Raw genomic sequence first — 25,810 nt, 5'->3', positions numbered from 1 at the left:
CGAAGGAGAGAGAGAGAGGGCTGGGCCTGGCTGAGCCACTTCTGGCCCTGGCAAAAAAAGCAGCGATTTTGGGGTGCAAAAATGGCTTTGATCTTTCTTTTTAAGCAGTCGTGGTGACGGTGCAGTTCCGCTTCAGGGCGCGGGTCGGGTCTGTCGCTGGAAGCCGCTCCTGCGATGTAGGGGCGCCCCCGCTGCCTGCCCCTGTCCCCAGGACCTCCTGAGGTCCTTTACTCTAGGACCAGCAGTGTGAGTAGCTTCCAATCGATATTTCCTTAATTTCCTGCTGTCGATTTGTTTTGGCACCCGGCGTGACAAGGCTGGAAGCGAGCGGTTGAGGAGGGTCCGCGCGGCGAGGCCGTGCGGGGTCAGCAGGTAAAGCAGCGCCTGGGCCGCTGGGTGGGGAGGGCTGGCGGCCTCAGGATTTGAATGGCAGAACGAGCTCAAGCACATAATTGCTATTGTTTGACGAAGTAAAATGCAAATGAAGGTGAGTCACAAGCAATGTTTTCCCATGGAACCTGAATGCTTCCAGTAACGTGCTCCGGAGAACAAAGAGCGTGCAGTCCTCCTGAGAGCCCCGCTGAAACCATCGGCTTTGGTGGAACTTCCATGGGTCGTAACCCACGCTGAGATCCAGGTGCTCTCCGGGCCCGTTCTTTACTTGCAACCGCCTCAACTCCATGCTTAGGCGATTCTGCAAATAGAGGGATGGAGAAAAAGCAGCAAGGTTTTGAGGTTTGGTCACTGAGTGTTTTATCCTGAACGCGGGAAGGGCTCGGTGCTGGAGCTGTGCTAGCAGCGTGCAGCACGGCCTTCTTTTAAGGGCAAAGGTATATGCAAACTGCTTGCTGATGAAATCATTTTTTTCTCACTTGTTTTTATTTTTTTTAAATTTCTTTGGCCTTTGTTAGAAGTGATTTTGAGTGTTTGCTTTGGGATCGTTGTATAATGGTGTGTTTAGATAGTCACACTTAAAGCAAGTCCTGGGATATCAGACATACAACTAACGAGTTTCTGTATGTACCCTGGGAGGTTTGTTTGCCCGTTGTTGTAACAAATGAATATTTGGAAGGAGACACAGATAGCAGACGGGGGAAGAACGTGGTAGGAAAACAAACGGGTCAGAAATTGTTTTGGATTGTCAAAGCGCTTGTAGCTCCGTGGTGGCTGTGATGAACCCACCTGTGTTCCAAACTTCTAGGGTCCAAAAAAAGGTCATGGTATTTCTACAGCCATCAGAAACGCTGGCTGCTTCTGCCCTGTGTCCCTTTCTGCCTGCTCTCTGTAGCTGCTGGCAGCGACCAGCCTCGGGTTCTGTGCATACGGGGCCGAGGCTGTGCTCAGGCTGTACCCGACTCCCCGCATGCCGCGGGTGACTCAAGAAAAAAACCCTCAAAGCAAAAAAAAAAAAAAACAAAACCCAAAGGGCACTGAAAGCAAACAGCAGCCCCAAAGCAAGCACCCCTGCGCCCCAAACTCCTCTCTGGTCACTTCCATGGCCTGGGGTGGAGCAGTCAGCACCCAGCGAGAGAGGCAGGCGTCACTTCTGCAGGTGGAGCTGGACGCTGGAGCTCGCTGCCACGGCAGCCCGTGGAGGGCAGGAGGTGGATGGGTGCAGAAGGTGGCAGTGGATGTTTTGGGGTGCTGGCTGCCATGCACCTACTGTGGGGCTGCTCCTCCTGGGGGGGCTCCGGGTGGGATACGGGGTGGCTGGCTCCTCACCTGGGGCCAGGAATAACAAGCAGCAGCTCTGCTGGTGGTGCCTTGTCCCTGATCAGGGACATGGGGACATCTCTGTGGGGAGGAGCCGAGGGACGGAGCTGGCTGGCAGCTTTGTGCCCTCGCTGTTCTGCTGGGCTGCAGCCGTCCCCTGAGGTGTGCTGGGGGCGTGGGGACACCGGGGTGGGAGTCACACCGAGAAGTTATTTGTGCAAATTGATTTTATAGCAGCTGGTGCGTGATTGATGGCCTCTGGTGGCAGTGCCAGCACGTTCCCTGCGCCCTTCCCCTCCCAGCCCCTGGTATGAAACAGGACGAAGCCCTCGGCTGTGCCTGCTGCTTTCCTGTGCTGCTGCTGTCCCTGTCTCAGGGCAAAGGGTGAGACTGCTGCTCAGCTCCTCGGTCACACACACGCAGCCCTGCTGCTCCTCTTCTGGCCGTCCTTGCGCCCACAGCTGCTTGTGCTGGCCTGCAGGAGGCTGGTTCCTGGCTGTGCGGAGTGCCAGGAGACGGGGGCAGGATTGGGAAGGGGGCTGTGAGCGTGTCCAGGCCCAACGGTGACTTTGGCACCGAGGTATAGCTGAAGAGTGAGCGGAGTCAGTGATGTTTTCTAGGGGAAAAGCGTGTTTCAAATTCAGAGAGCGGGCTGAGTTTGACAGGCTGCATTCACAGTCCGTAGTCTGCTTTTGGGTTTTACAAGACCAAGTGCAGTGCCTGATGAAATTGGAAGGAAACTTGCTCAGGAACAGGTAGGTGGGGATGTTGGTGCTTCTGTTTGGGCTGGGTGATCTCCAGTGTCCCTTCTGTGACCTCCAAACCAGGGGCTGTTTTTTAGCTCCTTGCTTGGTAATGGGCACAACCTGGGGGTTCAGGGGAGTGCTTCCCTCGTGGCTTCCCGACCTGCCTCTCCTCCAAAGAAAGCAGTAGTTATCCCGCATCCTTTTCCGTCCTCGAAGTTAGTATTGGTATTTAATTAGAGCACTAATTGAGAGTCCATTGCTAAATACGTAACCAGGGGAGAGGAAAAAAGAAATCCTGCCTTGGAGGATCTCTGCTTTAGCCCCTGCTGCCCTGAGCCCCGAGGCAGCAGCATGGGGGCTTCGCCCTGGCAGCAGCTCCTGCTTGGCCTCCTCCCTGGGGGTCTGGGGGAGCCTCATCCTGCCCGGGGGGGGACCCGATGGCACGTGGCAGTGTCAGGTCTGTGTAACTCAGGGTGCTGGAGCCCACCAGCCCCCAGCATCGGGGGAGTTCCCTGTGGTGGTGCAGGGGCTGCAGTGGGGCCGGAGCTGCTGCACCCAGAGCTCTGCTCACTCACCCCCAGTGCTCCAGGACCGTGTAACCCTGTGGGGTTTGCTGCTCCGCGTGGGCGGAACCAGAAGTCTTGCGTGGGTTGCAGTTGAAGTCTCTGCGTGTTTTTTGTTCCTTTCTGGAGTTCAAACAACTCCAGGCTTTTTCCCAGCGGGACCGGGGCTGCTGTTGTGTGGAGAAATGCCCGTTGGTGCCTTGTGTTTCCTCAGTGCGACTCCTCGCTGCCCGAGAGAGGGCTGCCTGCCTGCTGCTGCGGGCAGAATGCCTGCGCCAACCTCTACTGTGATCACCCAGCCTACCAGTGACCCCCCAAATGGGCGACCCTGTTCCTCTACTCGAGGTCAGGGCGAGCTCCTTGCCCACCCTTGGTTTCTACAATAAAGGTCTGAACTTCCACATTTAAGGAAGAAGCTGCCCGTGGTGGCAGCAGTACTGAGGCACTACCAGTTCCTGGGGTAGCAGTCTTAATTTTCGGTGTCCCCAAAGCCTGCTGCAGCCTGCACCTTACCCTCTTCAGTTTCTGAGATGGGTTTCTTACAGCGTGGTGGCTCGTTTAGGCTGAGCTGTCAGCACGGGCTGGCTGTCGGGGCGAGGCAAGCTCAGAAATCCCATTGCTGTGACCGTGGCAGCACACACACCTCTCCATCACGTTATGGGGAGCTCAGAAGCGTGCTGCCAACCCAGCTGATTGCTGGCACACTGAATCCCAGCACCACCGCTGTTCCGTTCGGCGTGCCGTGAGCTGCTTTCATCTCCGTCTCACTTTTTGATCTTGCCAGTAAACAACAAAACATTTTTAATTTTTTTTTAACTGCTCAAGTTTTTGGCAACAACAGAGGTGGTGCTGCTGGCTCCTCGGGTCTGTGCTTACTGCTGATGTACCCTGGGTGTGAGCTCTGGAACATCTGCACTTCTCTTCCCGTTCCTGGTTTGGTGACCGGGGCTGGTGGACAGAAACGCTGGTGGCTCGCACAGAGGCGTCTCAGGAACTTCCCTGAAGATCTCTCCAGAGGGGATGTTCAGCATGGAGTTAACGTGTCCCTGCTTGAGGCTGTGCATCAGAAGCTCTTGCTTTGTGCTCCACGCCTGTAGCCATCAGTCCTGGCTGCCAGGACCCTGCTGGGGGCTGAACTCAGTGTTCGAGGTGCTGCAGGCTGCCACCAGGAGTGCTGCGGGCTGGAGAGGTTCCCCTTGGAGGTCTGAAGAGCTCCCTCTGGTCTTCAGGGATTAGGTGATGGCCCCAGCTTTGTGAAGAGCTCCTGACAAAGTTTAAGAGGTGGAAGAGCCGACAGATGAAGAAGGCAGCGACGTCTTGCTCAGAGCCCCTTCGGGTGCTCCTCACCCAGCTTTCGGGGCAGTTCCAGCGTTCCCTGTGTGTCCAGCGCTGTCGTCACCCTCAATTTCAGCCCCTGGGACTTGTGGTGCTGCCGGTCCAGCTGTCAGTATAATTCCCCTTTAACCTGAATTCTTCGGGTCTGTCCTGGCGTCGATTCCCAACGCAGCCCCACTCGGTGTTGCAGTGGGACGCTGAGCTGCAGGGTGGGTGCTGCCGGGAGCTGATTTTGGGGTAACCTGTGATTCGAGGCAGTGCTGGTGGCGTTCTTCCAGGTCTTTCCACCCTCAGAGGTACGGGATCCCCGTTCCTCGGGCTCTTTCCGTGAGTTCAATTTGAGGGTAGCAGGATCAGTAACAATCACTGACGGCGATAAAAACCTCCTGACAAACGTGGTGCTTCTGGGCAATATTGCGGCAGTGGACGTTTTTTTTTTTCCTTCCTTGCTTCAGGTTTCCTGCTAAATAGCCTGGGAGCGTTGCTGCTCACTGGAGAACTTCGGGAGGTTGGGTGGAGACGTCTGCTGGTGTAGAACTTGGTCTCTGTGGGGTGAGCGAGGTGGCGGCACCAGCTGCTCGCAGCGTGGAAATGATCTTAGATTCCTGGGAATTGGTTTAAACCAGAGGTAAATAACTGCAGTGCTTCGCCTCTGTGAAGGCTTCTGGTTCTTGGTGCTGAAATGTCCATAAATTGAAGGTTTTTTTGAAACCTGGACATCGGAGTAAATACCTGCTGGTGTTCAGTGACGGAGAGCATCCTCAGTCACACGGCGGCTGCTTCAGGTCGGTACAAACCCAACTGTGCCCACGTCGTAGAGCAGCAAAGCTCGGGTCTGCACACGCTATATTTAACAGCGAGCACGATGCCATTCTCTGCACTCAGGGTGGGAAATCACAGGCGTGTCCTTCACCAGCAGCTCTGTGCTGAGAGCCTCTGGCAGAAAGGCCGGGGTCACGTCGCCAGCCCTGGGGGACGGGGCCGCCGCTCCTGGCAGCAGTGAGACCCCGCGGCGTGCTCCAGGCAGCTGCACTCAGGGTGAGTTCGTGAATAGTGGCAGCAGGCACTGCTTCTGGGGAAAGAAACCTGTTTTTCCAGCAATATGTCGCTTACAAGTACATGTGCTCCTCCTAGTGAGCTGGAAAAGGCAGCTTCCCAGACTGTTTGACCAGAGAAAATTATATAAAATTTCAAATGCAGTGCAGTAATGGCCTGGTGCTCAAAAAAATGCACTTCTGAAAACTTGAGCCATCCCGTGAAGCATCGTGGATTCAGGTCTCAGATACTGGTGATGACTGTGGCACGCAGACAGGCTCCTAAACCCGTTTGGAAATGATGAAGGAGTTTCTGACCCTTGAGTTGTGCTGCTGGAGGTGGTCGCTCAGTCCCGTTCTTGGGCTTGGTGCTCGGTGCCTTCAGCTGCTGGCACGGCTGAGCTGATGAAACGCGGGTGGAGGCGCGTCCCAGCACCCTGCCTGGGCTGGAAGCAGCAGCGATGGCCTCTCCTCCGTGAGGTTAGCCCTACGGAGCCTTAATTCCCCAAAAAAGTAACCGGTCTTAGCTTGGGCACGGCCATGAGTGGTGGCTGCAGGAGCTGCAGAGAGCTTCGAGGTGTTTGCCTCTCATCCAGGGGCTGAATCCACTGCCCTGGCGCTGCTCGAGCAGACAGCACGGACCCGGCGCCGCCTTTCTGTGCTCGCCTTCTCCTCAGGCTGGTGAGCAGAAAGCAGCCAGGGTAGGTGTCGACTTGAGGGTTCTTTTTTTTTATGTAACTTGAGGCCAGAATCGCTGTTCCAGCGAGTAGTGACAAATTTTCTGCTTCACAAATAGCAGTGGCGTGCGTGAGAGCGGCTCCGTGTGCCGTGGTTATTTTCGGGCTGACGAAGAAAGCGTAAGTGGGCTGAGGCGCCCAGGAGAAGTGGTTTAAGCAGATGCAATCGGACTTGAGCATCCCTCACACACGTGCCTGGTGGTTTAGGACAAAATTCCCCATGGTTTCCACGTCCTGTGGGGGCAATCAGCCCCGAAACCTGGAATTTAGGGACACGCAGCAGAGGTTACTGCTGCAGGGGAGCAGCTCTGCAGTTGTATTTCTTGCTGGAGCTTTGCCTTTTTTTTCCTTACTACCTTGCGAATAAAAACCTTATTGTCTCCCTTGTCTCTTGGTATGCATAAAAGATGACTGAAATAGCTCCTTTGTTCATTTTCTTTTGTTTTGGTTGTGGGAGCCCTGTGTAAGGTTCAGCCTCTGGAATAACAAAATGAGAAAGTTCCTTTCTTCTGGAAGAAGTCACGGCTTGTGCTGAAACCGAAACTCTTCGGGGTTTCACGGACCTAAGCGGCAGTGTAGGTGGTGTCAACAGGAAGCTTCAGTTTTCTTTCTGAGCAGAGATTTTTTTTTTTTTTTCCACGGGCATTGGAGCTGTACTTCCACGTGACTTCTTGGAACTCCGTCCCCAGGAGGAAAACGCTGCAGCGAATGCTGGCCTCTGGGACCCTCGCTGCTGAGCCGCCTGCCTCCTGTGCCCCCCTCCAGTCCTCCTCCACCGTGTGCCCCACCAAGGGCCAGCCCCGAGAGTTAGAGGCTGTGTATGGTTGGTCTCTGATAGGCAAAAATTGAATTAATGCTTATAAATGGGGGGGAGGAGAGGTTCTCAGAGGCTTCCTAACCCGTCCTGCCTTGAAAATGGCTTCTGTCCCATCTGCTCTGGCAGGTGACTGGCACCAAGGTGGGACTGAACAGTTTTCTGGGATCTCAGTGTGCTGGGTGTGAGAGTAAGAGGGACTTGCTGCACCCGAAATTCATGGGGGTCGTGCTTACAAGTTAAATGGGCCGAGTTTCAAGTGCTGCCACTTCTTAGTGATATGGGTTAGGGCAGGACTTGGTTCAGTCACCACCCCTGGAGGTCTTCACAAGACGTTTTGATGTAGAGCTCAGTGATATGGCTTAGAGTTAGGTCAGGGGTTGGGCTGGGTTTATCTCGGAGCTCTCTTCCAACCTCGTTGATTCTGGGATTGATGCCCGGGGCCTGGCGTCTGCATCTGTTTCAGGAAAGCCCCTTGCCCCGGTTATCTTCTGAACCTTGCCCAGGCTCTGAGATCAGAACTGTGCCACCACCACCCAGCTGCTTGCGGTTGTGGCCCCGTGAACTTTGCCATCCCCCAGCTGGCTGCTTCGTGCTCTGGAGGCGCTGGTGGGTACGGCTGCAGCAGCCGAGAGCTCCCCCAGGTTGCTTTGCCCAGGAGCTGCTGCTTCCACACCTCAGCTGTCTCTGTCAGCTTCACGCACACCTCCCACCTCCCGGCGCTGCGATCGGGCTGGTTTGGAGCTCCTGTGGATGGAGCCTGGCTTCATTCAGGTACCTTCCCTACAGACCTGCACCTCTCATTGATATTTTTAGGCTCATCCATCTTCCTTCCTCGCTTGGAGGTGTCATTATCCAGATTTCCCAGGAATGATGTGTTTTGGAGTGCTCTTTGCTTCATTATTAGCTTCTGTTTGCAGGTCAGTGCTTGGGTGTGTGCAGTGAACGCAGTACAGGAGCTGAGGTGCGTGGAGTTCCTAGGAGTCGCCGGCCCTTTTGCTGCTGAGCGTGGTGGTGATGCTTTAAAACAAGCAGATGCACGGGATGGGACTTCAACTACAGCTGTGAGCCGAGCATAACGCTCCTGTCTGACCTGCTGCTTGCTTGGGTTGGCTGCTTTAACCCCAGGTACGGGGCAGAGCAGCACGTCCCTTGTTGGGCTGGTTAAACATCCCAACAGTGCTGCTTCAGGAGAGGCAGCCTCGTGGAATTCCAGATTTCTCAGCACCGTTTGCTTCCTTGGAGCCTTCTGAGCCCCAAACGTGTGGACAAGTGCCAATTTTTGAATACAATCTGTATTTTAAAAAAGGCTGGTATATAGGGAATAACCTATAAGTTCACAGCACCTCTGCCTCTGTCCCTATTTGATGTTTCTCACTTGAATGTTGCCCTCAGGTGCTCTTACGGAGTTCCTGGTGGGGATGCTGACTTTGGTGGTGGGTTACTCCAGAATTCAAACCACTGGTTAACACCTACATCTTCATACAAGTCTTCGAGGAGGCTTCAAGAGAGGCTAGGAGGAGGGAGGAGAGCTTTTGGTGCACTGGAAGGCTGTCGTCTTGACCTAGATTTAATACTCAGCCTTGAACTGAGTGCTGCACAAAGGAAGCTCGCATGCTTACAGCTTGTCTGCTGCTCTGAGGGGAAGTGGGAGCACTTCAAAAACCCTGTCAGGGTAGGGAAGTGTCGTTGTGGCTCCTGGAAACCTGAACTTTGCTGCTTCTCTCTGGGCTGTGGCCGCAGCGTGGGGCAGCCTGCGTGGAAAGCTCTGGGGAAGCCTCAGCAGAGCGAAGATCCCCGTCCTGAGAGCATCCAAAGAATGCGGCCGGCCTCAGATAAGAGGTTTTGGGGGTGATAAAAAAGCCGTTTGGGCAAGTTTGTCACCCAAATGAATATTCAGCCGGGTCCTTCTTATCAGCAGGTCGAGAGGATTTGCATAAATCCAGCATCCCGGCAACGCCGGTCCTATTTCAGTCACTTCTTTGCTTGTAATGTGAGCCAGCATCTGAGAGCACAGCGAGTGCAGGCATCTGGACTGGAAGAATGTAGGTCACGCTGGAGTTGCTGCCTCACAGGATTGTCATCTGCTTCGTTAAGAATTAATAATTGGGAGGGGATGATCTGGCAGCAGCGCTGCTGCTGCTGCTGGTCTGCGGCCTCCCTTACGGGTACATTCCAGAGCTGGGAATGGGTTGATGCAGGAATGGTGGAAATCGGGCTGCAAAGAGCTCTAGAAAGATGGTACAGAATCATACTGAAAAAAGGAAAGTTCAGGAAAGAGCCATGAATGATTTAGAGGGACTGAAAATCTGCTGCAAGGGAGATCTACAGAAACCTGACATCCAGCCCAACTCCTGCCTGAGTTTCAGGTCCTCTTGGACTTCATCAGCCTACAGAGAAAGGCAGCAAGCTTTGACTTTTTCTGCTTTTTTTTAAGGATCTCTGGTTTAGCAGATCTAGTTTTAAACATTAAAGGTAAGTCGATTGTTTGGATTTTGACAATCCTACTGCATTCCTCGAAGGAGTAAGTATATAATGAGTGAGGGAGTGAGTGGTTTAAGACGCGCAGCAGGAGAAGTGTCTGGTCGTGATGACTCTTCTTGATCGCTGCTCTACCGAAATACTGGTTTGGGGGATACTTTGAGACAAACCCAAGGCTCTCCTGTGGGTCCTCAGCAGTTGGAGGTACAGCTGCTCTCCTCCAAACTTCTGTGCTTCTTCCAAATAGCAAAGGGGTGAATGCTCCCTGACGAGGGAACCAAGGCAGGGCGCTTGCTGGTTATGCAAATAAGGTCTTGCTTAATGAGCGGGTGGTTTGAGGAGCTCGTAGGGGAGGCCCTTCCTGAAAGGAGAAGCCTCAGAGGTCCAGATCCCACCCGAGGACAGGAGGACTGACAGCAGCAACTGGATGTATGGGCAAGGAGGAGCGAAGAAGGGTGAAACTAATCTCGTCATCGGTGGAATTAAACTGATTGAGTCATGGTTTGAGCCACCCGGCTGCTTCCTCTTGGTGCTGTTCTCACGTGTCCCTCAAGAACACATCCCTCAAGCAGAAGGCTGCTGCTGGGCCCCGTTGGTGTGGGGCTTTCTGAGACTCCTGGAGTTAACCAGCTGTACCTCTCCGGGGATTTCGTACAGGAGAGGTGTTGCTGTGTTCAGCTGGGACTCCTGGTTAAGTGTGAAGTTGTCATGACTCGAAAGCTGGCAGAGCAGGCCCAGGCAGTCCTTGCTGCTCTGCTGCTTTGTGCTCTGCACTGCAAAGCCTCGGTGCAGGGCGGGTGAAACTGCTGAATTCCCCGATCTGCTGTGGGGCTGCACAGAAACTGCCCCCAGGAGCTGGGGGTGCCCCAGCCCTGGCAGTGCCCAGGGCCAGGCTGGATGGGGCTGGGGGCTGAAATGAGGTGGCTTGGAAGTGACCTTGAAGCCCGAACCTTTCCGGGATTTTATGAAACAGTCTGCTTGTATCTTAAGTCCTATCCTTAAGTCCTCATCTGTGGTCACCGAATATCAAAAATCTTGGGATTAAAGATTTAGGGAAGGGCAGCAAAGACAGCCGAGGGGTACAAGGACCCTTCTCAGCCCACAAGAGGTGGCTCCTGGTGGTTTTCCGAGCTTGCGAAGGCCGAGGTGACAGGGCAGTCATGCTTCACCATCCGAATTGTCATCTGTGCTGAACCAGCTGGATCCCTGGGTGCGAGGAGAGCTGGGAGGCTGCAGCGTGAGCTCCGTCCCGTGGGCCCTGTGAGCCCTGCTGACAGCTCCCCGGGGTGAATTCGGGACGGGCGCTCGTGGTGCTGGCACAGGGAGCGGGGCTGGCAGTGGGTAAAGTTCAGTTATCGAGTGCTGTGCTGCTGTGCTAACAGGGTGTGCGGTGGGTACACCAGGTTATTTATAGCAGATTTGGCTTTGCAGCGGTTTTTTGGGAGTTGTCACAGGCTAACAGCAGAACTCAGCCCGCTGGACCCCAGGTATTCAGCTGGTGAGATCCGTGCTGGCCTGCTCTGCGCTCCATCCACCTCCGGCTGCGTTGCTCTGATTGCACAGTAAGCTGCTTGCTGTGTTAAGGCTTAAAAGTCTTTTTTTTTTTTTTTTTCAGAGAAACTAAAATTATCTGGTGAGCAGAACAAGTCCCTTGGGGTCAGCTGTCCTGGCTCTGTCCCCTCCCAGCTCCTTGTGCCCCCCGGGCTCCTCGCTTGGCTCCCTGCAGCAACCAATCCATCCGTGTGTTATCACACAGAATCACAGAATATCACAGTATCACCACTATTTTCATCAAAAACCCAGAGCACAGCTTCGTATGAACCCCTGCAACAAAAATTAACTACCCCAGGGAAACCCATGGCATTCAGGCACTGCCTGGCTGCTGCTTGCTGTGGTTCCCTTCTCCTTTTCCCTTTTTTCATCCCAACCTGCTCCGTCCCCTAACCAGAGCAGGCAAGTTCAGAAATCCTTGATTTCTTTAGAAAGTTCAGAACTATGCCATGGAATAGCTATTGATTATGAAATGTATTGCTGCCTTTCTTTTACATAGGTGCCTCATTTTTGCTTCCTCCTTTTGGAGGTGCCGCAGTGCTTGGTGCGCTTGCAGGGTTTTAGTGGGAGGCCAAGAGAAATCTTGCCAGGGATCGTGGCTTCATACATGCGTTAGTCTCGGTGCTGTAGCTGTTTATATTGAAATTAAGATGTCAGAGTTGATTTGAGATGTAACTTGCACCGATCTTTTCAAGGAGGGGAGCTGGGATTGTGCTTGTAACTGTACTAACCAGAGCTTTTGTCTGCGTGGAGCTTTTCTTCTGTGCAGCTCCTTCCTTTGATCCTTCCCCGGCTCCCCCAGCTGCAGGCAGGGAGCGCAGCCCGGGCCAGCACCACGTGAAACCAGAGGTGCCTCGTTCCTCTTCCTCCTTCTGAAGCCAGCCACATCAAGACAGCCCTGTCCCGAGGCCTCCAGCCCACGAGGGCTGCCTGATTTATTTGTGTCCTGCGGCAGGGGATCCATGAGGACCTGCAGCGCTCCTTGAGACTCACAGCAGTGCTTGGTAGGGCCGTGGCACTAAGGGCCAGTATTTTTTGCAACACGTGCATTCAGTGATCGGTTTTCACCTTTCCAAATCAAGGTTCGTGCTGCTGGTGGGTTTGTGTTAAGCAATACCAGGGCTTCTGCTGCTTCAAAGGCTTCATTGCCATGTTTGAGCATAGAAAAGTGTATACATACGTACCTGGGAGCTGCCCGTGCTGTCGGTAGGTACACACGTGCACAAAATAAAACCAGCAGGGGTGAGAACCACCCAGTACGGAGCGAGCTCTCCCTTGGAAGAGGCAGCCAGCCTTCTGTCATGGCCACGCTGCCCCTTCCCCATGTGGCTGAACGTGTTCGGTGTGATCAGGGCAAAGAGAAGCAGCTCAAATTCAAGAGAGGTCTCGATTCCTGCTGAATAAATGTCTCACCAGACAAACTTGATGTGACCTAAAGCCCAAGCTCCTTACGTGGACCTGCAGTTTCCCAATACTGCCCAAAAGCAACCGAGTCATCCTGAAAGTCATCCTGAAAGTCATCCTGAAAGTCATCCTGAAAGTCATCCTGACGCTCAGGTTTCTGCATTGTCTCCGGTGATCTCATTCAGACTCGGAGCGAGCAGGAGCTCGAGACTTCGTGTAGTGAAGCCTCTCATTGTGCCGTTCCCACCATCTCCTGGGAGAGAAGACTTCACGGAGAATTGAGAGCTGAGGAGATTTACCTGCTGGAGAGTGAAGTCCACGCAAGCTGTGAGCAGGAGGGGAGGAGGACGTGGGTTCCAGCTCTGCTTAGAGACTGGTTACGAGAGCTTTCTCTCCTCTCCCCTGCAGCCAAGCGCCGTGCTTTCTGCCAGAGGTGGCAGATCCGTGCTCCACAAAGACTTGCTGTGAGGCTTGTCCCAGCTGGCCTAGAGCTGCCTCTTGCTTACCTCGTCAGCTGAATTTTGCTCTCGATGATAAAACTGTGCTTTCGCTCAAGCTTTTGCCAAGGGATGAGGCTGAAAGCTGTGTGTGTACCCGGGCACGCAGCGACCATCGGTGTGCTGTGAGCTCTTGTCCCTCTCAGCTAGTTTTTTATCTCAATCCTGTGCCCAGAACACCCGTTTCTGCACCAAACATGAAGCGCTGTTGCAGCACGGTCCCGGTGTGCTCATCCTGTGTAGGCAGAGTGCTCTGCCCTGTAGAGGAAAGCTTTTCAAAGACCTGAGCAGTACCTGAGACCCCCAAGAGTTCGACTAAAACCAGAGCTCCTGCGTCTTGTCCAACATGCCTGTGTTGGGCTTTCTTTGGGAGGAGGAGGCCTATCTGCATCTGAAGCTTTCTTATGAGGTATTTGATTTTAAGTATGATAACAAACTGATAACAAACACCAATGTCTGCGTATTCTTAATAAAATAGCATTCTGCAGTGTTAAGGCTCGTACGCAAGGCTTAGATTGACCTTGGAGTTTATAGTTCTCAACTCTACTCAGGAGGTTTCTTGCTGGGATGTTGGAGGAGCCACTTCTTATTTGTGTTATGCTGTAGAGGTTAATGAATTCAGAGTAGTGTCTGGCTCTGGAGATTGTTCCAGAAGTCATCTGCTTACAACCACCTTATATCAAGCCGGCCTTGAGGATCCCGGGCTCTCAGAACCAAAAACTTCTGCGTAAAAGAGCCAGGCCAAGCTCTGCAAAGGTCTCTGCCCAGAGCTAATTTCCTGAGTTAAAAAACTTGCAGGCTTCGTCACTGCTGTATCTTCCTGCTGCTGCTGAGCCATCTTTTACTGCTTGTTTTTGTATTTAAATAAGAATATTTTAGTGCTGCAGGGCCACGCTTCCTCCTTCCTTCGTGCATTCAGAAGTGTCCCAAGGAGGCGTAGCGGGTAGGTAGGTGCCTTTCTGCGTGGCCACCCCGGCTTTGCTCATGCTGGGAAGCCTGAAACCTCAGCAGTGAAGGTGAGCTTTACGTCCTCCTGCAGCTGTGAAGGCGTTTGGAGGAGCTCTCCGTGCTCTGGCTGTTTGAGGTGGGTTTTGGTGCACCCCTGAGCCTCCGGGGAAGGTGCTGTGGCTCGGGCTGGGGGCTGCAGTGTTGCTGCCAGCTGGAAAAGGATCCAAGCACAAGAGGCCACACGGTCTTTTTTGGAAAATTTGAGAGTGGCTGGAGTTCAAGTAAGAAAAACCCTTGGTGCCAGAGCCTGCGGGCACAGCGGTGGGTGGCGTGGACACACCGGGGCACCAAGTGGCACACACTTGCTTTTCTTCTTCCCGTTGCGATTACACGATAGCGTTAAAGCATAGCCATGAGCTAAATACAGAAATAAAATAACAAAATAAGGGTGCTGGTGATGGGAAGCTGACGGTGCTCGCCCTGCAGGTTCACCAGCAGCATCCTGGTGCCGCAGCATCCCCGCGCTGCGCTTGCTGCTGCCCGGCCTCCGGCTCAATGCTGGCTTTGTTGGCAGGGGATGGCCGCACAGCCCCTGCTGCCTGCAGAGGGCCAGCTCGTCGGCTGCTGCTCTGGGCTGCAAAATAACTTTCCCTTTCCCTTTTCAAGAACAGTTGGATTGTGATTTAGCGAGGGGAGAGCGATCTTTGCGTCCCGCGAGGTCCTGGCGGTGGTGCTCAGGCCGTGGTGCTGCAGGGCCAGGAATAAGAAGAATCCAGGTACAGCTTCTGTCTTCTTAAACCTGGCTGTGTACGTCCAGGTTTCTCTGTGGGCTCCGGCTTGCCCCGGTGAATCTGATGAATATCTTACCAGCAGTTGATGAGGAGCTAATTTCAGGCTCATCTTTAATTCAGTAGGTCTGGCATTACCCTCCTGTGCTAGCAACACGCCATTCAATTTTTATGCCTGTTACCATCTCGAACTCTCTCCTGAACTTGGCTGTTCCTGGAAGCTCTGTGCCTGTGAGGAGCTTTCTCCGAAGCCTCCGTTCCTGCAGCACCCGGGCGCTTTGCTGGGGGGGCGAGCACTACAGCCACACCAACAGCCAGTTCTTCCAGTCTGCCAGAGCCACTGGGAAACTGGGAAGGCAGCTGGAGGCGGGCAGCCCTCTGGTAGCATCTTCTCTGCTTCGGGGGCTGAGCTGGTATCACCTTGGGATCGCAGTGGGAGCTGCGTCTGACGTGGAACGAGGGGTTTGTTTTATCCCCGGGTGTTAGAGCTAGCGAAATCCCTCAGTGAGGAGGAGAATCGGCATGTTTGGGTAGGTCAGCAGCTCGCCTTATCTCAACGCACTCACCCAGTGGCTGCCAAACATCCTGCTTTATCTGGGCAGGACCTGAGAGCAGGTGTCGCTGCCTAAAATCCCTTCGTTTCAGGGCTTTTGGCAAATGCCCTGGGCGTTGGTTCGCTACTGCCGATGGCGTTGCTGCGGAGCGCTGCGCGGCACCACGTGGCACCGTGTGGGGATGGCAAAACTCGGGCTAAACGGTGCTCCTGGTCATCCAGAGGGTTTGTTCCCCAAGCCAGCCGTGTTTAATAGCAGCTGTGCTGCTTCGGAGTTGGGGCTTAGTGTGAGTAACGCCGTGCTGCCTGGCTGACGGGGAAGGAAATGGCACACGTACCCAGAAGTGAGGTGTGGGGGCCCCTGGCTGATGTCCTAGGGCTGGTGATCAGCTCCTGCTGTTAATCACCATGCAGCCCTATATCCCTGGAGCGGGGAGCTGTGCCCTCCTGCTGTGCAGGAGCTGCCGGGGTCCTAGGCCCAGATGGGGACCCTCTGGTCCCTCACCCGTTCGTTAGGAAGTACTCAAAAAAAAAAAAAAATGTACTCCAAAAACTTGCAGAAAATCAACTTTTTTTTTTTATTGCAAAAAAAAGCAAGAAATGTAAAAGCTTTTGCAAACCACATTGCCTTAGAAGCGTTCCCTGGTGGTGTCCCTTGGGGCTGGGGCCGTTGGAGGGCACCTGCCTGTGTCCAGCTTCGCGGGCACCCTGCGTTCACCAGGAGGGCCAGCAGGAGAACAAAGCTCTTCTTGTGTCTGGAGCCGTTCTGAGCTGATGTGCGATTGCTTTTTTTGTAAATAAATACTAACTTTTTTCTTTCTTTGTTTGTTTTAGGGATAGACTTCAAGATTAAAACCGTTGAATTACAAGGAAAGAAGATCAAGCTGCAGATCTGGTGAGTAACAGGCCCAAGAAGCCGCGTGGTGGCGTCCTGCTGGGCGGCCTCCTTCAGCAGGTTTTTGGGAGAAGGGTTTGCTTTTTTGGGGATTACATTCGGGACTGTAACGGTGTTGGTGCTGAGTATTTTCAGAAGTGGTCAAGCTCTGTTTTATTCAAGAGGTGGGGAAGAGATCTGTGTGTTGCACTTACAGCCACTGCTACGGGCTGCTCTGCTGGGCAGGCTGTTGGCAAGTCAGGATCCTCCTAGTCTGTGATTTAGTGGGACGTGTTTAAAACTGGAAATCTTAAATTAGGAGTCGCCTCAAATCTTGGACTTTAAATTGACTGGTAGCCTTCCTCTGCGTCGGCAGGAAAGTGCAGTCACTCAGCATTTGCTTCATATTTTTCCATAGTAAACCAGAGAGCCTCTCAGCTGGCTGAAAATGTGACTGCTGTCCTGTAGGAACATCTAACACGAAGCGAGACTCGCACTGCTTCCCTTCTTGTCGTGCCTGTCCAACTGGTGATTTTCTTTTGTCCCATTTTAATAGCCCTGTGACAAGTCAGGTCAGGAAGCTAATGGCTGCTCCCAGCCTGCGTGTTTTATTGAAACTCCCTCTTCAGCCGAGTATGTGTATTGCTGGTGTGTTCTCCTGCTGCACTGAGTCCAGAACTTGCTCCTTTTGTCCCCCACTAATAAAAAATCCTGTCCTGCCTGACGGTGTGGCTGTCTGTAGGTGCAGAGATCCTGGTGCTCTGGCTCTGTCCTTCCTCTGGCTGAGCACCCAAGGACAGCTCCTCGGGAAGGATGATTGTTCAGCGACCTGGGATCTATCTCATAGCACCTTCTCTGAGTTGTTTCTTGTATCCCAGTCCTGCAAGAAATCAGACAACTTAGTTATTTTGCTTTGTATCCTGCAAGGAGGAGTTCCCCAAGTTGATTTTGCTGCAGGAACTGCCCAGCGGGTCGATGAAGAAGCAGTGGATGGTGAAGCAGCTCTGCATCAGGGAGCCCCAAAGGGTCACCAGCTCCAGCAGGGCAGTGTTTCAGAGGGAGATGTCTGCAGGAAGATGGGTATAGATCAACTGGGAACTGAAAGCAGAGCAGCGAGAAGGAAGGGGCTGAGAGCATTAGCTAAAGAGGCGTTCAGGTGTAATAGAGCTGCATCGATCGACTCGCTGGGCATCTCGGTCTGATAGCAGCTCATTAGGCTGCATTCAGATCTCCAGCCCAGATCAAAGCCCAGCTTCTAACAATTACCGTGCCTTCCTTTTTCCCACAGCAGCCTAGGTGCTGCGAATTCCACGGCTTTGCTGTGGGTAGAGCCAAACGTTGGAATGACTTGAAAGGAAGCCTCAAACTCAGCGTTGGACGGGGTTGTTACGAAACGGAGAAACAGAAAATACAGAACGCTGGGGATGTGGAAGGTGTGGACAGACAGAAGCAAAACTGTAATGCAGCTGTGAGCACTGTGGGCTTCAGGGGCTTAGGGAAAGGAAAAGAGGGCTTTGGTTGAGCCAAGTTGTAGGAAATTGCCACCTTTCCACGTTGCAAAGACGGGAGGGTGTCGTCTGAGCCTCCAGAGGCAAGCTTCTCGCTCCTGCTGGTTTAAAATCTCATGTTGGAAATAAAGCTTGGAAAGCAGGAAATAAAACTCCTGTAGCATGCATTTAACGATCCCAAACCGACATAAACAACCAGCAGCAGGGCATCTGGGCTCTGCCCGAGACACCGCAGCCCAGCCTTGCCTCTCTGAGTTCTGCCCGCTGCTCATTTGGCTGGAGCAGCCGCAAGCTCTGGCGAGGAGGCTTTTTTGTGCAGCGCATCTATATTTAACCACGGCTTCCTGTCCTCAAACTCGCCCTGTGCTTGTAGGAGTGCTGTAACGTTTGCAGAACTACACCTCGCTCCCGCTGCCGTAGTTTGCGGGGGATGCAAACGTTGCCCACGTGAGCTTGAGGCTGTACCCGGAGCTTTTCTTCTGCCCAGAGTACGGCCGTGCTTTTGTGCCTGAAGTAAGGGCACAGGGATGTAGCTGAATGAAAACAAAACAAAACTTGTCTTTGAGCCATAGCTGGAACTTCTGCTGGGATCTGTGCTTCGATAAGCTCATCAGAAGATCAGGAACTGACCATGAAAAGGAAAGCAGTCGGCTTCAGTTAGGGGCAAGAGAAACGATGCTCAGCACCTGGAGGCTTTCAGGTTATGTTGCAGATGTGCTTCTGCATCAGGCACGATTAATGCAGCGTGCCCATCCTCAGAGGAGGAACAACCACTGTCATTTGTGACTTCTCCCCCTCCCTGCAAACTGCTGTCCCGTTGTGTGGCTGCCCCCTTTCCCTTGTTTCTCATCTGCAGGGAGCTGCTGCGTTTGGTGCCGTTGGCCTGGCCATGGCTCTCCAAGGCGCCACCAGCTCTGCTTGCTGACTGCTTGTTTTATTCTTAAACATTTTGGGTAGCAAAGGCAGCTTTGGCTGCTCTTTATATTTATTACTCCTATTTTCATCACGGTTATTACTCATGGTGCTTGTTCAGACCGGCACCTAGTGCGAGGTTTGTCTCAGGACGGTGATGCTGAGCTGCTTGCAGAATGACGACGGTGACAGCATCTTGTTCCTTAGAGGGCTTAGGATATGCCAGCTGCTTCCCAGGTTTGGGGGACTGCGTTTTCCCATGCAGAAAACACCAGAAATAGGCTGTTCCTCAGTTCAGAATCACCGTTATCAACCTGTCTCTCAGTGATGCCCGTAATCCTTCATCACCCATGTACTAAATCTTCCTTGTGCTGTTCTCTGCCTGCCTGCAGCGCGGGGCCGTTGTGTTTTACTGCCCTGCAGTGTCTTCAGAGCCCTTGCCACTTCGGAGTACCGGTGACTAATGCTGGCTTTTGTACTCCTTGGGGTAGAGGTGCAGTCCCAATGGGCAATTAGTTTTACAGCACACAGATAAAAATGGCATTTTTCTAAAACAACTCGGGGCCTTTTCCTACGAGGCAGGCTGGCTGCCTTCATCGCCTCGGGGATGGAAAACGAGCAGACATGGCAGTATCTCAGCCATGCCTTGACCTCTAAAATACGCATACAGGAGGAAAGCAGGAATAGCAAGGTCAAGCTGAGCTAAACCTTGCCAGAGGTGATAAGTAACGTGATAGCTCGCTGCTATTAAAAGGGAGGCTGCTGTTTGGTAAGGATCAAGCTAGGATTAAAGTGTATCCACGTTGCTCCAAATGAAAATGTCTTTGTTGCAAAACAGCGTTGAAAGGGGGAGGTTGGGACAAGGGGAGGCAGGAGATGGTGGGCCTGGGGAGGGATATCTCTGTGTGCTGGGAGCCTCTGGGAAGGCCTGGAGGAGAGCTTGGGCTGCGAGCAAGGAGGGTGGGACAGGGCTCTTGGGACTGAGAAAGGTGGAAAAGAAAAAGGAAAAGAAAAAGTTGCAGAGGAGATAAAAATGCTTTTGAGGAACAGAGCAGCAGAGCTAAAAAGTTCAGCTTTTAAGAATGCAATGTCCTGCTCTCCTGGACGCAGGTAGAATCGCTTTGAAATGGAAAGTGCAAGGCTGAGGTGTGCTGTAATTAACTACACTTATTAGCAGGGCGTAGCAATTGAAAAATTAAATGTGGTTTTCCTGCTCCAATGGGTGAGGTGGTTCCCAGTGGGCAGGGAAGGAGGCGTCACAGCGTAACGCAAGGTATGGTTTTGATCAGCGTGCCTTAGAGAGAGGCAAGTAGGATGACAGGGGGGTGTTACAGGTGTTTTAAGAACTGGGAAAAATTGGGATTCTTTGGGCTGTAAGAGGAGCGACCAAAGCACAATTTTAAAATTTTAGGTATGCTGGAAGAGGTAGGTTGAGACTGCGCTAACTCAGCGCCTTTGCCAATAGAGAAGTTTTACTGCTAGCATAAGGCTGGAAGGTGGCACGGGCAAACCATCAGAAGGGAAGGTAAGCTCATCACAAGGTGTTGTGGTAGCTGCAGATGTGCACGAGCTCACAAGGGAATTCACAAAGGAACAGCTCGTTTTCAACTGTTACGTGCACAAATGTGATCTCTGGCTCCGGAATTCCTTGATCTACAGAGGACTGGATGCTGGCAGAGCTCTGGCTTGGCCAGGGGTGGCACCTGTAAGGACACACACAGGCAAGATCTGCGTCTTTCATCCTGGTGAAATGAAGGAAGCAAAGGCTGAAAGGAAATACTGGTGTCATCCAAAAATACTGAGTGATAGACACTGAAGAGAAGGAAGGACTCTTTAAGGTCAAGGGCGCTGGAAATCAAAGTTGCTGGAAATTCACCAGCAGGAGCGAGAGACTTGGAGAAGAGCCTGTTCAGCATAGCAGGGAGGAGGTAGAGAAAGGAGAACATGGAAGGGAAAAAAACCCAGAGCCACCAGGTATTTCAGAACAGAACTCGATAAATAAGCGGATCGCGATGTACCCTGTTCTGCTGTGGCAGAAGAACTTTGCCCAGGAGCCCTCTTTCCAGTTATTCAAGAATATTCTGAGAAAACTGCTTGCAGAAAATACAACCACTTTCTGGTCTTTCTCTTCAGACTCCAGAGTCTGGGAAAACAACCGTGCGTTGTAAGAGCTGATCCTAAGTGTGGATTTACAGGATGGTGACATCGGGAGAGTGAACTCAAAAAGCAGCGACCGAACACCCTGATGCTGACGGCGTGGGGTGCTGGAGGGATGGGGTTCAAGACAACACAGTATTTAGGTAGAGGCTCCTCAGACCCCTCCAGTCTTGACCTAAAACTTGCCCACCACTGGGCTTTCCTACAGGATTTTGTCCCATTCCCTATTTTAGAAGTAGCCTTATTTTCTTAACGTGCAGTTCTTAATTGTTTAGAGCATAAAATATTTTTTTTCCATCCGTGCATCTTCACTGGGAACACGTTTACGGCGAGGGAAGTTTCTGCAGGGTTTTGTTTTGTTCAGGAATGAGCTCGTTGCAAAAATAACCGCCCAGCTTGGAACACCTCTCAAGTGAAGGAAATGTGCACCAGCAGGGCTAACCGAAATAGCCCCATGTGGAAATTCCCTATTAAACACAGGAATTTGCATCTAACGGGGACGGGGGTGGCCGGCTGAAGCTGCAGACGGCTCCACTAGCTGGTGCACGATCAGTCTCATTAATTCTTGCAATTACCCGGGGAACATCTAAAGGTTAACTCTGGCTGCTGACAGCTTTTGAGGCCGTTCACCATGTGCAGAGCTCAAGGTGGAAGAGCGTATTTTGGCATTTGTCTGACTCCCTGTAAAACAACCTGATACTTCATTAGCTACATTTTTTTCCTGGCTGAATACTACTTCAGAAACCCCAAAATTTCCAGTAAGGGGGTGTCTTTCAGATGTTCCCTCGTGAAGGAAAGCCTTTGACCCAGTTGCTGAGGCTGATAGCAGCGGTACGGTTTGTTCGGTGCAGTACTCTGCTGCATAGCTTCCCCCTTCTCTTCTTGCAGTATTTTGTACAGTAATAAAATTTTTAGGATTATCCTGTGGGAAATCGGAACGTCGAAGACCAGGCTTTCAAGCTGTGCCGATGAGAGGGATCTTCACAGATCATCAGATCCAATCTCTCGTCGCTGCATCCGCGTAAACAAATCATAGTGCATTTTAAGGCTCCCTTAGTCTCTGCTAGGTCAGCTGGAAAGCTGGCCCAGAAATTCCTTTCTCCGTTGGTTAGGCTTCCAATACGATCCAGTTTCTGCATACTTTCACGTTGGCATGAGACTAATTTCAATAGATTTTTCCCTTTCCTCATGCTTCTCCTCTCCCAGCTCCCCCAGGACAGCCTCTTTGTCTTCCTTTTGCAGCTCAACAACCCCGGTTCTCCGTCCCCTCTTGCGCAGTAGGGCCTCATTTTCTTTGGCCGTCTCCATAATCCTTGTCTGCATTTGTTTTAGCTCGGAGAGCTAGCTGGCTTCCACAAATATTTTACCTCCACCCAGGATTTAATGCACCCCCAGCGTTTCGGAGCATGTTCTTACGTCCTGGAGGTATGAGCAACAGAATGGAAACCAGGGCAGCGAGCGAGGCGCGCGGTCAGATTGCTTCGTGCCATTTACTCAGGGTGGATTCATCAGGCCGAGACGGGTCTGAAAACCATCACTCACTTCCTCTGTTTGCCTCAGTCAGGTCTCTAATCTCACATCCATTAAGAGTTATCTTTGAATAATGAATGGAGAGATCCATTAAGGAGGGGAAAGGGCAAAGATAGTACTTAAATATAATAATGATAATAATAAAAAAGCCAGGTTCTTTGCATTTTCCCTCCCCAGCTCGCTTTTCACCCATTAGCTTAGCTTCAATTGCCAGAAAAAATCCTGTAGGAGGTAGCGAAGTGAGTGAGTTGTAGGTGTGTGGGACTTGACAAGCAGTGAGTAACAGCCGAGCACTGCCAAAGCCAAGCTGTGTAAAAATCAATCGGCGTTCTTCGTGGGGTGCCTACCGGCCTCGTCAGCCGGGGAGAAACTGCAGATGCCATAAATCCTGGTAGTTTGGGTACGGCTCTGCTGAGGCTGCCCTGCCTGGTAAAAGCAAGCTGCAGAGGACTGGACTGGGGGAAGGCGAGGAGAGAAAATAAACTGCGTGTAAGCGAGAATTCTCTTGAGATGTTTTGCAGGAGGCTGTCCCGAGTCCCGTGCTAGGCAGTGTTTTCTTTAGTGGGCTCGATGAGGGAAGGAGAGCATGGATATTGTCTTAAAGCTAGGCAGGACGAGATGAAAGTGTAAATAGGAGAGAGGGCTGGCTTACAACTCGTGTTGCTCCTGACCGGTTGGAGAAATGTCATGGGGAAAAAGCCCCGTGAAGTTCGGGAGAGACAGAAGCAAAGCTCTGAAGTTCAGTGTGTGTGACCAGTGACCCAGATGTTAGAAAAACCTGCTTAATGACAAGGAAATGCAGTGAGGTGCAGGACCAGGCACGCTGAAGTCTCCTAGAAACTCTTCCTGTGTGGTGCTGGCCTGGCTTCTGCACCCCGGTTACGTGTAGGTAAATTGGGGTAGTTCAGGGGAGTAGGTGAGGCTGGGTGGTTTAGACCTTTGGCCAGCAAATAAAGTCTGGAGAGCTTGGAGTGGCCTCAGGATGGCATCAGGAGGAACTTCAAAATGGGACAGAAAGGAACTGAGAGGGATTCAGCACCGCTACAGCCAGCCGTGAAGCACCAGGTATCTCTGTGTGGGACCCCCGAGGTTCTGCAGCACCGGGGCTCCTGTGGGGCTGTGAAATGCTCCTGAGCAAAGCTGCTCGGCGCAGGGCCTGCCCCTCGGCCTTCTGCTCTGCTCTTTGCCCTTGTCCTGCTGCTGTCACCTGCCAGGAGGGGACAGGAGCTCACAGCAGCCATCTCAGGGACTGCTGGACCTGGGGCCGGGGCTCCGAGCCCAACGGGGCCGATGAGACTCAGGAGGAACTTGGCAGGCCCTGCAGCTCGGGAGCTTTTCTTCACTGGTTTTGTGCGATGTGGGGGCTTCTGGTTGCCTCCCTGTCCGTCAGCTGACACGTGGAAATGAGAGAAATCAGAGAAATCTGACGTGTCCTTAAACAAACAAGCTGAGGGCAGCCACAGCCAGCGCCTGGGTCTTCACCAGGCTTGGGGCTGGTAGCACCCACCTCCCACCAAGGCAATCACGAATAGTGTTGCTCAAAATGTCTGCAAACACGTCATCTGCCAGGTTGGTGTCCTCTGGAAGACACTTGCAGAACGTGCAGTTACGTCCTAATTCGCGCTTTAATGGTGTGCAAGTTTGTTTAGCCAAATCTCGTGCATCCCATTGAAGATTTCACACGTAGCTGGGAAAGTAGATGCCTTCAGTGAGCTTTCACCATCCATTTTCAGCATCTTCCGTACAGAAACAGACAACTTAATGTTATGGTACATCTCAGATACTTAATCTTATAGTACATCTCAGATTTATTTCTCGATCACTTATAGTCCTGAATCGTTACATCAAAGTCTGCAAGATCAAGTTAAAACTTCATAAAACTGATCAGAAAACAAAGTCATTCTCAGTTCTGAGTTCCAGAAACTGGCTTTGAAGTACAAGAGAGGAGATCTACGTTAAATAAAGGAGGAAATCCTTCCCTCTGAGGGCAGTGAGGCCTGGTGCAGGCTGCCCCAGGAGCTGGGGGTGCCCAAGGCCAGGCTGGATGGGGCTGGGGGCAGCCTGGGCTGGGGGCAGGGGTCGTGCCCATGGCAGGGGTGGCACTGGGAGAGCTTTGGGGTCCCTTTTCACCCAAGCCACTCTATGATTCTGGAAAAAAAAAGTTGTGTGATTGTCTTCGTGGCTGCTCAGCAGCTGCTGAAACAGGAGGGGATTTTCTCCAGGAGCACCGCCCCAGAAGCCAGTTCTGTTAGTGCTGCTCCCAGCTCCACCAGCCAGCTGGTGGGAACCTCGCACAAACTGGAGGACTGAGCTATATTTTTGTTTATTTTGGAAGAATTCAGTAAAAGGAGCGAGTGCTTGGGACCCGGTGTTGTTGGGGCACTGCTGCTGTCGCTCACGGTCCCAGCGAGGTGCTGTGGGAACGTTTCTTGCTCCCAGTCGCTGCACACCACTGGGGCTCAGAAGTCTTTGGGATGCTGCCCTGAGACGAGAGACTTGGAAAAAAAAGCCTCTTTTGGACAAAAGTTTGGAGTTGTCAGTAAAAATACAAAGTTTAAAATGAACAAATTCCTACCGTGGTTTGATACCGGGTTTATTTATTGGGGTAAGATACCAGGCTGCTGTGACGTACTGCTTTGCTGTTTGACAGCTGAGAAAGAAGGCAGAAAGCAAAGCTATGTAAGCCCCGTTAAGCAGTCCAATGTCTTTCCTCTGTCATATTTTTTTTCTGAAAAAGTGCTTCTGTAGATCTTGCCTCTGACACGCGCTCTCTTTGCAGGGACACAGCAGGGCAGGAGCGATTTCACACCATCACCACCTCCTACTACAGAGGTGCCATGGGAATCATGCTGGTGTACGACATCACCAACGCCAAGAGCTTTGAAAACATCAGCAAGTGGCTCAGAAACATAGACGAGGTGAGTGGCATCTGTATGATCCCGGCCCCGAGCTGTTTGTGGTGACCTGCAGAGCATCTCGTGAGTCCCCCAGAGCGTACCTTATGCTTCTGTACTGGCACGAGGTGTGGTGCACCACTTAACGTGGGGTTTGGGTGCTGTCCTGAACCTGGCCCATCAACTGAATAACATTTCAGGCTGTCCTGAACCTGGCCATCTCCTGCCTTCCCCCCCTCAGCTCTCCCCGCAGCAGCAGGGAGGGTTGCAGCACTACCCGGGGGGCTGGCAGTGTCCAGATGTGTTAAATCCATGCACGAACAAACTTTGTGCCTGTGCTGGAGAACACTTGGAGGTAGGGACCACAGCTTTTGGCAGCTGGGCAGGGCTGTTTCCACGAGGAGCTGCCACCACAAGGTGGTGTGCGAAGGAGCTGCGCTAAGCCATGAGCTGGAGAGCAGCTGTGGAATGGTTTGCCACCTCTGATACAGACTCATTTTATTCGTGTGGCTGTGTAGTCCTCCAAAATGATTAAATCTGATCACCTCCACTCTGTTGTCTCCACCAAAACCGATGTCCTGATGCCTTTGCAGGTTTGTCATTGCTGTTACAGGTAGTATTGCAAACTGCTCTTGTTGAATTCCAGCAAATTACTCAAACGTGTGTAGCCAGTTGTTTGTTTTTTAGGGGAGTACCGAACAAGGCAAAGTGGTTTTATCTTGTTTCACCACGCAAAGTTGGTAAAATTTCAAGAGAGGTCAAGTGAACGAG

General features: G+C 52.4%; 1 protein-coding gene across 1 annotated transcript in view; it reads left to right on the top strand.

Moving 5' to 3' along the window:
* Nucleotides 1-25,810, top strand: part of RAB10 (RAB10, member RAS oncogene family) — a 37,731-nt gene that overhangs the window by 3,379 nt on the left and 8,542 nt on the right. Inside the window, exons 2-3 of the mRNA XM_084284937.1 lie at nucleotides 15,999-16,059; nucleotides 24,925-25,063. Coding sequence (XP_084141063.1) covers nucleotides 15,999-16,059; nucleotides 24,925-25,063 — 200 coding nt within the window. The remainder of the gene's footprint in view (nucleotides 1-15,998; nucleotides 16,060-24,924; nucleotides 25,064-25,810) is intronic.

The sequence above is a fragment of the Netta rufina genome (genome assembly GCF_964035555.1).
Source record: "Netta rufina genome assembly, chromosome: 3".
NCBI classification, from domain to species: domain Eukaryota; kingdom Metazoa; phylum Chordata; class Aves; order Anseriformes; family Anatidae; genus Netta; species Netta rufina.
This window is presented reverse-complemented; position numbering and strand designations above follow the sequence as displayed.